This window comes from Geospiza fortis, unplaced genomic scaffold, assembly GCF_000277835.1.
Source record: "Geospiza fortis unplaced genomic scaffold, GeoFor_1.0 scaffold26, whole genome shotgun sequence".
In the NCBI taxonomy this organism is placed as follows: Eukaryota; Metazoa; Chordata; class Aves; order Passeriformes; family Thraupidae; genus Geospiza; species Geospiza fortis.
The window spans coordinates 287382-299413 of NW_005054425.1; the positions used below are offsets into that span (position 1 = coordinate 287382).

Here is a 12032-nt window from a genome sequence, read left to right on the forward strand (position 1 = left end):
TAATTTCCTGTAGTTAACCCTGTACTCTCTCTACCCATGATGGGGAACTTATGGAGCCAGAGAAGACACCTCCAGTGCCAAAAATCCCCTTTTTTCCTAACAAATAATTCCTGTTCCCCCTCCAAACACATGTGAGGCTGAACAACAAATTGACAATTTTCTTTCAGCAGGCCTGGAGATTTTCACTGCTGTTTGTGCCCTATGTTCAGCTGTGTTTCTGTCACATTTGTGCCTGACTGGACAAAGGGTTCAAAAGTAAATATCCTTTATCTCTCTTGTTTGGGTGGATGTTGCCCAGCTCTGAGAGTAAAAGCCAACTGGCAGCCTGGTGGATTTCAGTTCTTGTGCTAAATCCCCCACTGGGGCTTCCAGTAGCACTGCAGAGTTGTATTAAACTGATTTGGAGCCAGGGGAGGAGGCATCAAGGTGCTCAGAGGGATGAAGCAGCTCTGCTGTGAGGACAGGCTGAGAATTGGTATTGTTCAGTCTGGAGAAGAGAACCTCTGAGGTGACCTAATTGTGTGCTTTCAGTACCTGAAGGAACCACAAGAAGGAGGGAGACAGACTGTGGACAAGGCCTGGAGTGGCAGGACAAGGGGAATGGATTCCCACTGGCAGAGGGCAGGCTTACATGGGATATTGGGGAGAAATTGTTCCCTGTGAGGGTGGGGAGGTCCTGACACAACAGAGCAGCTGTGGCTGCCCCTGGATCCCTGGAAGTGTCCAAGGCCAGGTTGGATGGGGCTTGGAGCAACCTGGGATAGTGAAAGGTGTGGAAGGTGTGCTCATGGCAGGAGGTGGAACTGGGTGATCATGAACATCCATCCCAAAACAGTCTGAGATTCCATGATTCCAGGATATTTTTGATATTTTGATGCCTGGTGGGTACCAAGTGATATGACAGCCTCGCTGTAACATCCCAGAGAGGAGAAGAATGAAGCTCTGCCTTCATTCCCAACCTTTGCTGGGAGAAGTACCTGGGTTGGGTTTCTGTGGATGGCACCAGTCAGATCTGCAGCCCCAGCCCAGCCTCCCTGCTGCAATATTTATTTCCTGGGGGAGTGTGTTTAGAAAGGAGAACTGTCATTTAGCTTTAATCTGCTGCTGGCCTCACATTTCAGAGAGGAATTGCGAGGTTTTAAGAGAAGTTGGCACCAAAATCAGACCCAAGGAGGATGGTGACACGTTTTACTCTGGGATGGAACAAATCCTTCCTCCCTCCCTGAAGCTGTTGATCAGCTGTTTCCCCTTGACACCCCACAGCCATGTGGCCTTCACAGTTTGCTCCAGCACAAATAAATAACCTGCTGGAAATGAGTATTTTTGTTTCCTTGGAAAGCCAAACTTGGCTCTATGTGGCACCAGTGATGCAGCAGCTGTGAGAGAGGAAACCACAAACACCACCCCCCCCGCCACCTGCTCCTGCTGATGTTCAACAATGGCTTAATAAAACAATATAAATTAAAACAATATAAACCAGTTGTTAATAACAAACCCTCAGGAACTGTGCAGTGGGATGTTCCTTATTTGCAAAGCCCTGGTTTGTTTTAATGAGAAGTAACACTATTTCCTACTCATCCTTTTTTTTTTTCTCCCTTCTAATAATTACCCCAAACCCCTGCTGTCCTGCAACCAGCCCTGGCTGCCCTCGCTCTGTGTGAGGTGTTGGCGGGACAAGAACTGTGCAGGGCCAAGCACTGGGAGTCACAGTCTGTCCCTGGAGTGACCAAGAGTGGGAAGGAAATCCCAGCCTGGCACTGGTTCTGTGCAAAGAGTTTTCCAGTGCAACGATGCCCTGAGAAAGAAAGGGTGCTCAGTGCTGCCCAGGCAGCTCAGGAGTCCCAGGTGGGCAGGAACAGAGTCCAGTATGGTGCTGCTGGCAGGGATGTGTCAATCCCAGTCCTGCTCCCCTTCTCCCACTCGGGACTTCAGGAGTCCCTTCTGTGCTTCTTCTGTTCATGGTACTCTATTATTTTCTGCTGGAAATATGCTGTGGAGGAAAAAAAGGTCATGGGTGAGGTGCTGGTGTTTGGAATGGGGGATACTGGGCTGCCCAGCCTGAATCCTGGGAAGTGTTTGTGTCCCAAGCCATCCTGGGTTACAGAGGACCTGGGGCAAATGTGGAAATGAAGTGTCCAAGGCAGGTTGGACAGGGCTTGGAGCAACCTGGGATTGTGGAAGGTGTGCCTGCCATGGCAGGGGGTGGAACCAGATGCCCTTTGTCCTGGGTTGACTATATGATGCTTTTATCCCCAAATCGTCTCATTTGTTTATGCTGAATAATAATAAGTTTTGCACCTTTAAGACTTGTTGCAGAGAGTGAAAGGGGGGAGAGAAGAATCGCACAGTTTTTTTTTCCTCAGACATTGCACGTACTCCCCCGCATTCCTGCTCCAAGACTGTGTTGTCTGTGGATGGACAGACGGCAGGACAGAGAGCTCTCCTTTTGCTTTTAGTTAGTTTTAGCTGGCTGAGGCAAAGAAGAGTCCCTGGACTGTGGTTTTTCTTTTCCTTTTCTTTGGACCTCTTGGAACCTGCTCTGGACTGAACACCCAGGGAAGCACCGGCAGCTCACACCTGTGGCCACCGGGCCAGGCCGGGCCTGGCCTGTGAGAATTCCAGCACCAGAAGGACTGATAAGAGACTGAGTGAGCTGGGCTGCAACCCGGGGGGTTTTCTCAGTTGGTCATCTCTTTTAGAGCTGCAAGGGGTTTTATTGTTTTAATATTGTTAGGTTCTATTGTTTAATAAACAGCTTTTTTCCACTTTTCTCCAAGGAGGTATTTTCTCCCGGACTGGTTGTGGGGGGGAGGGGCCGATTGAATTTATCTTCCTACTAGAGCCCCTCTGGGGACTCTCTCTCCCAAAATTTTGCTCTAAACCAAGACACCCTTTAAAGGTCCCTCCAACCCAGTTTGCTGTAATTTTGGGATTCTGTAAGTCTGTGAAATGGGGATGGTTGCTATCCCTCTCTTTCTCCCCAGGTTTGCCCCATAAGGTCTCACATAAAAGGGCAGAGAAGCAGCACCTGAGGCAGTCCCCCAGGTGGGGTGGCAGATCCCAGCCCAGGATGTCTCCATCCAGAAATACAGTTTTTGGGTGGTTTCCTCCACCTCCACTGCCCATTTGTGTGTGTGCCAGGCTGGGAGGAGGCTCAGCTCTGCACTGTAAATCCCCGGGAAGGGGGAAGGACCAGCCCGGCTGCCACGGAGTTAGGGGCTGAGCTGAGTTGGGCTCCTGGCAGTTGCTGCTGTGCCCAAGCCAAATATTGGTGCTGCTGCCACTTGCTTGCCTCAACACAGAGCTCCCAGTGAGCTGGCCCCAGCTCCAGGCAAGTGACAAGATCTAAAATGAATCATAGAGTCCAGAATCCCACGCTGGTTTGAGTTGGAAGGGAACTTTAAGCTAATCCAGTTTCAAACTCTGCCCTGGCAGAGACAACTTCCACTAGGCGAGTTTGCTTCAAGCCCCATCCAAAGTGGCCTTAGACACTTCCCGGGATGGGGAGTCACAAATGAGGATTTTTTCTTTTTGCTTGACAGGTATGGAGAAATGAGGCCATTGAGAGCAAACAGAATCTGCTCAGCACCCTGAGCACCCTCAGCTCAGGCTGCATCCCACCCCTCACCAGGCACGAGGCATCTCTGCCCCTAAACCAACCAGCCCAGGGTTCCACAGAGCCCACTCCACAGAGGGGGGATGAGAAATGCGACCATTACCTTCCTGGGGGATCCTGCTCTTCTCCGCTTCCTCAATAAATAGGGAGAACATGTTTGTCTTCACAAACTTCTTCAGGAGCCGGCGGCAGCTCTTGGAGGCGATGGCCTTGCAAAAGTTTCGTTCCTGGAAGCTGCCAGAGCCACTCCTGCCCCACTTGATGTGGGAGCCATAGTGCCCCACCAGGCGCACAAAGAACTGCACGAAGGCCTCTGACACCAGGGCATTCACCTGCTCCGAGGCTGGAGGGGACACAGAGCACGAGAGGTGGGCATGAGACCTCTGAACACACAGCATGGGCTTCTGCTAACCTGGCCTGTGTTTGCATCCCCAGGAGTTACTTGCTTAGAGCCTTCTTCTGCCACTAATCAAGGATCAGACTAATTTTGCTGAGGGAACCCTGGCTTTCCAGGGTGTTGCTTTCCAGGGTGGCTCATCCCATTCCTTCTAAATATTAGCAAAAATTCATTTTTCCAGCAGAATTATCTGTTCCTGCTCTCGTGTTTAAAAGGACGGAGGAAAACCCAACGGATTACCCCTGCAAATAGGGGCAGAAACATCCCAGACCAGGTGACTTTAGGAAACTCCCTTGGCTGAAGTTTCTAGCCATGGAGAGGGCAGATCAGGGCTCTTTTACCATCACAGACATCCTTACTGTGCACGTTGTTGTTGTTGTTGTGCCTGTTCAGAGATATCAGCATCTCGTTCTGCAGCTTTCCAGGCAGGATCTCCTCCTCATCCCCCACCTGGAAGGCAATGGGGCCGTGAAGCACTGGAGAGAATCCAGCTCAGGGGGCCAGGGGTTGGTGCAGCCCATCAGTGGGGCTGTCAAAGTTCATTAATTAATCACCATCACAATGTCCTGCAGAGATGTGGGTGTGGGATATCCAGTGCATGGACCCTGTTGTTCTGGTCAAAAGCCAGGAGCAGTGGCTGTAGACATCCCCACTTGGGATGTTCCCCCTGGGAGGGTGCCACTGGAGATGGCTCTGCCCCCAAAATCATAGAACCACAAAATCCCAGAGAGGTTTGGGTTAGAAGAGACCTTAAAGCTCATCCCATTCCACCCTCTGCCATGGGCAGGGACATTTTCCACTAGACTACATTGCTCCAAGCTCCATCCAGCTTAGCCCTGGACACTTTCAGGGATCCAGGGGCAGCCACAGCTTCTGTGGGCAATCTGGGCCAGGGCTTCACCACCCTCACAGGGAAGAATTCCTTCCCAAAATCCCATCTAACCCTGCCCTCTGGCAGTTTGAAGCCATTTAAAAATGTGGAAGCTGCCAGGTAGCTGACACAAAGGAGAAAAGGCCCTTCTGGGGTTATCCAGGCCACCCCCAGCCCCACACCCACCCAGGGAGGACCTACCGCCCGGATGATCTTCCCTTCACAGAGATCAACTATCAGAGCCTGAAAGAGAGAAGGGAGGGAGCAGGTTTAGCCCTGCCAGGGCACCTGGGCTTCCTCCCACCCATTCTGGGATGGGTCTGGTGTGTCACCAGCCCGTGAGGGGGGCAGGAGAGGGATCAGCCCCTCTCTGCAGGAGGGACCTGGGCAGGGGGACCAGGGCATTTCCCACAAGGACAATTTTTGCTGCAGGTTTGGTGGCTTGTCCCCACACAGCTTTCCTCTGCTTCAAGACCGGGATGACCCCAAAAGCAGCTCCTGGAGCACAGGGGCAGGGCAGCTCCCAGGGGAATGTGGAGGTAACAAACACCCCAGGTGCCAACAGGAGGGGACATAGAGGACACCCTAATTTCCAGCCTCCCTGGATAGAAAAAGGGCACAGAGCCCCAGGGCCAAGCCAGACCTGGGGACACGGATGAACTGATGGCTCCACCCAGCTGCCCTCCCCTCCAGATGAAATACCTCCTCCATTGGCTGCTCCAGGACCCGCTGCAGGTGCCGCATCTGGATGCCGACCATGAAGGGTGTGGGGCAGCACACAGTGTCCAGCAGGCACTCGGGGAGCACGGGGATGTAGGTGTGAGCCCAGGTGAAGGGGTACAGGAGAGCAGCCACAGCGTGGATACACTGGGACAGGACACTGTGGGACAGGCAGCCAGCAGTGATATCATGGAAGGAGGAGGGAACACCCCACCTCCAGCTCTGCTGTGTCCTGTGCCACTTCAAGGGCATTTTTTATGGGCATTTTTATAACCAAGAGATCAGGACCCACCTCAGCTCCTCAGCCAGGAAGATGAGCCGTCTCTCCAACATGGCAGAGGCGAAGATGTGCAGGATGAGGTGCGGGCTGAGTCGCTGGAGCAGAGCCTGGAACTCCACGTGCTCCAGGTGGGCATCCACAGGCCGTGTGAGCTCGATGAGCTGCCAAGGAAGAGCCATGGAACCCCAGCTTAGGAGGGGCAACACTCCCCCCGTCCTGCCCTGGCCTCCTGAGAAGGTGATTTGGAAGCAATTCATGACCCAGTGTTGCAGCATCTGCACTGTGTCCATGTAGAAGGGACAAGCTCCATTTCATCCTGCCAGGAGATTCAGCCTGTGCAGCACTGAGAGCTCGGGGAAACCATCAGTGATGAGCACTGTGGGGCTCTTTATTGGGGCACTGGATTTTTAACCCAAATGCCTCTTTTCTCCAGTGCTCCCACGTCCCTGGAGAGGGGGGCAGGGACATGTCCCATCTCAGTGTCTGAGAGGTCATCTGTGAGCTGCCAGGAAAGAGAGCAGTGGGGAGGGCACGGCTCCTACAAATGCCACAAACCCTTCCTCTAAAGTCTCTCTGGCAGGGTCAGCCTGGCAATTCCCGGCTAAGATGCCCCAGAAGTGAGGGACCTAATAGATGTTTGCAGGCAGGCTGGCTACTCAGCTGCATTTGCCCACAAGCCTCCCAATTCCATCAATCCCCATGGCAGCCAGACCTGGTGAGTACTGAAGGGTTAACAGGACTGTGCAGCTCATGACACAGTCCTGGCCCTTCTCCCCATCCTTCAGGATGAAAATTCCCTTCTCCACATGCTTTTCCACCAAAGCAGCATCTTCCAGCCAGCAGCATCAGGCTTGGCTGGGCTTCACAGCCCCTTTCCAGCACAAATCCTGCCCCATCCCCACCTCAGCCCATGCAGTACCCAGAATTTATTTCCCCTCCTTTCCTGGTCTCAGTGATTTCCTTGCTCCAGACCCTGCCCAGAGCCCCAGAGTGCAGCTCTTTTGAAGAACATCCCCATTCCTCCTCCCTCTGGCAGCCCAGGCTGTGCTTCCAACCATGGCCCTGGGACAGAGCATTGAGCAACCTGCAAAGTCTTGCACAAGCTCCCTGGATTAAGAAATGGCTTAGATCACCAGCTGCTAAATTGCTCTAGAGAGAAGGGATCCTGCTTTCAGGCCCTCCCTGGCACATCCACGGGATGCTCAGCATTGAGGGTATTTTGCCCAGTGCCAGAGTGGATTTTACCTATTTTTCCAGCTTGGCTTTGCCACATGAAAAGAAAAAGCAAATTAAAAAGCTCTTCCCGTGCAAGTCTGGGCTGTGTGTGGGCGCAATGAGATCATCTCATCCATGCCCGGATCAGATCTTTTCTCTACATGAGAAGACTGGGCTTGTCACACACCTGCACCTGCCTGGGGGCTGAACCAGGCAGGAATTAAGACTGGGAGTTGAGTACAGTGGTATGGAGAAAAGTATAATCATGCAATCATGGAATCATGAGGGCTGGAAAAGCCTTCTAAGAGCCCTCTAAGATTATGAACTCCATGTTCACCCCCAACCCCATCCCCAAGTGCCACATTCACGTGTGTTTTGAACACTTCTAGGGATGGTGATTCCACCACTGCACTGGACAGGCGGTGCCAGTGCCTGACCACCTCTTTTGGGAAGGAATTTGCAGCGCAAGCCAGCCCTGGCACCACTGTGCTTCCCAACCTGCCAGAGGAGCGGGCGCTGGCTCAGGAGCAGCTCCCAGCCCCTGGCGCAACATCCTGCTCTGGCAACAGGGCCAGGCAGGTCCCAACATAGAATATGGAGAGGTTTTTGTGCAGCAGTTCCAGCTTCAGCCTGGGGAAGCTGCAGAGGTTGCAAAGATGGAGCAGCATCTCCTGGGGATGGGCTCCATCCTCATCCTCACTGCTCGCCTCCTGGATCAGGAGAGAGGTAACTCCCATCTCCCCAAGCAATGAGGCCCCTGGCAGCCTGACCCACCCTGCCCTGCTATGGTCAGCACCCCTGGGTGCTGCAGGGGTGGAGGATGCTCCCAGGTGTAGACCAGGAGGTACCCCCGGGTCCCCTACCAACCTCTGTGCCCGACTCGGGGATGAAGCTTTTGATGGTGACAGTTTTCCCTGGGGCGGGGAAGGGCGACTCCCGCAGGCCCTGCATGAAGGGGTAGATCACTGCCATGGAGATCTGGCGCCTCTTCTCCACCTCGTCCAGGATCTGGGTGAGAAAGATGTGAGCTGGGAATCCCCAGCAGATAAAGCAGCAGTTGCCAGGGCCACCACTGGGCCAGAGCCACCACGTCCCTACCTTAGAGAAGAGCCCAAAGCAGCCCAGGCAGCTGATGATGCAGAAAACCTCGGGGAGTCGGACACCACGCCCGGATGGCTGGAAGAGTGTGGGAAAAGGATCTGAGCAGCTCCCAGCCCCCTGCACCAGCTCCACTCTCCAAAGGGATCCTCACTTGCTCCCCTCAAATTCCCAGTCACTCACTGGGAGATTTTCAAAGCTAGGGCCAAGGCCAATGATGCAGCTGATGCTGGAAAAGCAGAGGGTGCCCAGAGAAGGTGATTTGGGTGCCTAAGTTGTTAATTATTTCGGTGCAAAGTCCTTTGGCATATTTGCAAACTGTCCTCCCATCCAGGCACACATTCTCCAAGACACCCTGCCCCACCATCCTTGGGGTTAATCCTGCCTCCTGCTGCAACAGGGGCCACTGGGATGAGTTCTTTGCCTTTTTTTCCCTTTTCAAGTGGACTATCCTGGGTCTGTTTGCTCTTTTCAGCCCTCCAGACATCCAGTTCCAACAGCCTGAGCTCATCCCTGGATGCTGAAATGGGAAGGTGCACCAGGATGAAGGGGTGGTGGATCCAGCTGTGGCACAGGGATGTCCTCCTGGATTTATGTCCCTGTTCAAAGCAGCAGCCAGGGGAGACCATTGCATCTCAGAGACCCTGAGCTGGTCAAACCCATGAGTTGAGAAACAGCCACTGCTCAGATGCAGCTTTTGGGGATGGGGCTGAGGGCTCCTAGCTCCTTGGTACCTGGATGGCTGCACTGACATTCCCATCCTGATCCCAAGTGGGATTTGCAGCCATCCTGACCACTGCAGACATGGGAAAGGAGCCAGGGAAGCTGTGGAAGCCAGTGGGGAATCACAGAACTGTTAAGTTTGGAAAAGCCCTCCACGATCTCCAAGTCCAAAAGCAGCCCAGCACCACCATATGCACCCCTAAACCATATCCCCAGGTGCCACATCCACAGGCTTTGTGAACACTCATTGTTTCCTCCATCCGAGTTATGCCTCAGCAGAGAGCTTTAAAAACCCCTCTGGGTCCCCTCTTGCTGCTCCTCATCACTGTGGTCAAGGCCAGTGGCTTTCTGAGGAGCTGAACTCTGGGCCTGGCAGGAGGTGACATGTCCCCCCGTGGGGAGGGGGTGACAGTGACACCCCCAGTGGGTGTGGGGAGGGGAGGGCTCACCAGCAGCCGCCTGCAGTAGCCAATCTTCCTGCTGCCATCCACGTTTGTCAGGACAAAGGAAAAGGTTTCGCTGCAAGGAGAGAAAACATGGGGCTGGGATGAGCTGGGCTGGGCTGGGCTGCTCCTTCCAGCCCTCGGGAGTCCAGCAGGGGTGGGGACCCCAGCCCAGACCCTGCAGTGGAGCAGGTACCTGATGAACTCAGTGATAGGTGCCCAGTTGTTGCCGTCGGGGAAGCAGAAGAGGGGGATGGCTTGAAGGAGACGTTCCTCCTCCTCCTTCTGGCCCTTCAGCAAGTTCTCACGCTGGGTGGAAGTGATGCCAAGAGTCAGGGACATGGAGGGTCCCCATTGTCACCAGGAATGGGGTGGGATTCAGTGGAATGAGGTCTGCCCCAAAGAGACCCCTGCCTTTGAATGATGCAGAAGGGACCTGCACATGTCTGGACAAGCACCTCCCAAAAATCCCATGGACAGTGAGGCAAAGCAGAAGGACCCTCTGCAAATGTGATCTCTTCCTGTGCCACCTCCCTGAGATGTGATTTCCCCACTGTGGTCTCCCTTTTTGGGACAGGAGGCCAGGGAGAGCCCCTGGAGTTTTCTCCTGGGGTGTGTGGCCCTGGGCTGGGATCATGGGGAGGGACAGATGGTCCCAGCAACCCCAAGCCGGGGCAGGCAAAGCCCTGGGGTCTGGGACGGTGACTCAAGAGCATGGGGCACTTTTCTCCTTCCATAGTTTTAATGATGGGAAAGGAACAACATCCCTTTCTCCTCTAAATGCGGAAAACTAATCTTATCAGAAACACAGGACTAAATACCTTTGGGAATTGGTAGGTTATCTTGGGTTCATAATGTCCATCTGGCATCTTCTTCAGTGACACCACCACCAGGTACTCAAAGAAGAACTGTCCGGCAGAGTAGAAGACTGAGCTCCGCTCCCCCTGCTTCCCCTGTGGTACCTGTGGGGGGGTGTTTTCCGCAGCAGAGGCCCCATCTTTTCCTTCTGTAGCCAAAAAGATCCCAAAAAAATCTGATCAGAGTGCAATGAAAGGTCTGAGGGTAAGGGAGGAGTTGCAGAGTTACATGTGAACTGGCTGAAGGGAACCAGGTCCTGGTGCCCAGAACTTTTGGCCCCAAAAATGGGGACACGAAAAGGAAAGAGAAATGGCTTTTATGAGTCTTTTAGGGAAAATCCTGACACCCCCAGCCTTCCTTTGCCCCAGCCCAGTGAGGGCAGAAGGATGCTCAGAGCAAAGCAGACACAAGGAATGAGGAGAGCAGATGGGCTCTGCATTAAACATGGGCAGGGAGGTGTGGGAATGTGTTTATAGCAGTTCATTTTACTCTCTTAGGAGAAGTAAACAGCAACAAGTAAACAGCCCAGATCTTGTTTGAGCACCTCCTAAAGCTCCAGTCAGATGAATCCCAGCCTCTCCCTGCCAGGGAACTGCTGATTGCAAATGAGCTACTGGAGGGTTTTCCCTAAACCAAAGCAGTTCCTGGAGATTACAGCCCAGTTCTTGTTGGGCTGGTTGGGGAGGGCAGCTGGGAAGCATCAGCAGGCACACCCTGAACAACCAGGAATAGGAGGGAAAAGAGCCCCATCCAGCATCTCCAAGGGCCCTGGCATGGCCACAGTGGGACAGTGAGATCCGAGGGCTGGAAAGGAGAGGAGTTAAATGCTGGACAGAGGCTGCAGCCAGGCCAGGCCACAGCTCTTCCCTCTGCCAGAGGCCACTTCTGCCTCCCTTTATACCTTGTTCCCTTGTTCTTGATACAGAAACTGCCCCATCTCTGATTATGGTGGGGAGCAGAAAAGTTGAGCTGCTCTTTTCGGAACAGCAAGGAAAATAAATATGTGGCTGGATGAGATTACTGGCTCTTGCAGTTTGTCCCCAGACCCGAGAGTTTGTCCCTGAGCTCTTCTAGTTGTGCCACAGCTGGTTAGGGCAAGGCATGGCTGTGATCAGCTATTCCCATTATCCTTCTCCATGTATGGCAGTGCTCCAAAAGCAGCGCTGGTGGACACCCTGCCCACATGTCCCTCCAGCTCCAGAGATGCCTCCTTTAGTCTGGAATCACCTCTCCAGCCTTTGGTTCCAGGTCACTGGGAGCTGATGGGAACAGAAGGCTCATAGGAGGAGGTGACACTCATGGTCCCATCACAGGATGCTCCTTCCCAGGGACCAGGAATTCCTTTCCCAGCCTGGGGTGGGGGGATGCTCAAAGCCACCCCTTTGTGCACCCTGGGGCTGCCTCACCTCCACTTACAAAGTCCTTCCTCTTTGGCAAGGTGAAATTCATCCCAAAGGGGCCCCTTTGCAGCAGGTGAAGGATGAGACCTGGCTGAGGATACCTCTGGTTTATCCTCATTGGGGATCATCCTGGACCTGCCCAAGGAGGGGCCCCAGGCCAGGAAAAAGGTTCACAAGATGTGCATTGCTTCTCCTGCTCTTCCTTGGGATGCTCCAGCAATGGCTTTGGTCTGCTCCCAGCTGTGGCCCAGGCAGGGGGTTCTTGTTGGGGGACGCCAGGGAAGAAGGCTGTGTCATGGCAGGGCTGCTGGTGTCATGGCAGGGCTGCTGGTGTCCCCCAGCCAGGCTGGACACTTGGACACTGGCACTGGCTGTTTTCCCAGCACCAGGACAAGATTAAAGTGCAGTTAA

The 12032-nt window shown here is 53.7% G+C and overlaps 1 protein-coding gene across 1 annotated transcript; it reads right to left on the reverse strand.

Moving 5' to 3' along the window:
- Window positions 1–1483: 1483 nt before the first annotated feature.
- Window positions 1484–11739, reverse strand: DENND2D (DENN domain containing 2D). Its single transcript, XM_031061745.1, has 12 exons — window positions 11628–11739; window positions 10185–10369; window positions 9560–9672; window positions 9370–9439; window positions 8198–8275; window positions 7967–8107; window positions 5897–6045; window positions 5587–5764; window positions 5086–5127; window positions 4373–4463; window positions 3720–3959; window positions 1484–1990 (listed from the first exon to the last, which is right to left on the reverse strand). The coding sequence occupies exons 1-12, from the start codon at window positions 11737–11739 to the stop codon at window positions 1929–1931; spliced, it is 1461 nt and encodes a 486-aa protein (XP_030917605.1). The 3' UTR covers window positions 1484–1928.
- Between the last annotated feature and the right edge of the window lie 293 nt (window positions 11740–12032).

Excerpts from the sequence above, each read along its gene's own strand:
- DENND2D (XM_031061745.1), bottom strand. The coding sequence starts at position 11,739 with ATGAGGATAAACCAGAGGTATCCTCAGCCAGGTCTCATCCTTCACCTG. Across the intron at positions 8,276-9,369 it reads GCTACTGCAGGCGGCTGCTG|CCATCCGGGCGTGGTGTCCG; the intron begins GTGAGCCCTCCC and ends ACACTCTTCCAG. Across the intron at positions 5,128-5,586 it reads TGGAGCAGCCAATGGAGGAG|GCTCTGATAGTTGATCTCTG; the intron begins GTATTTCATCTG and ends TCTCTCTTTCAG.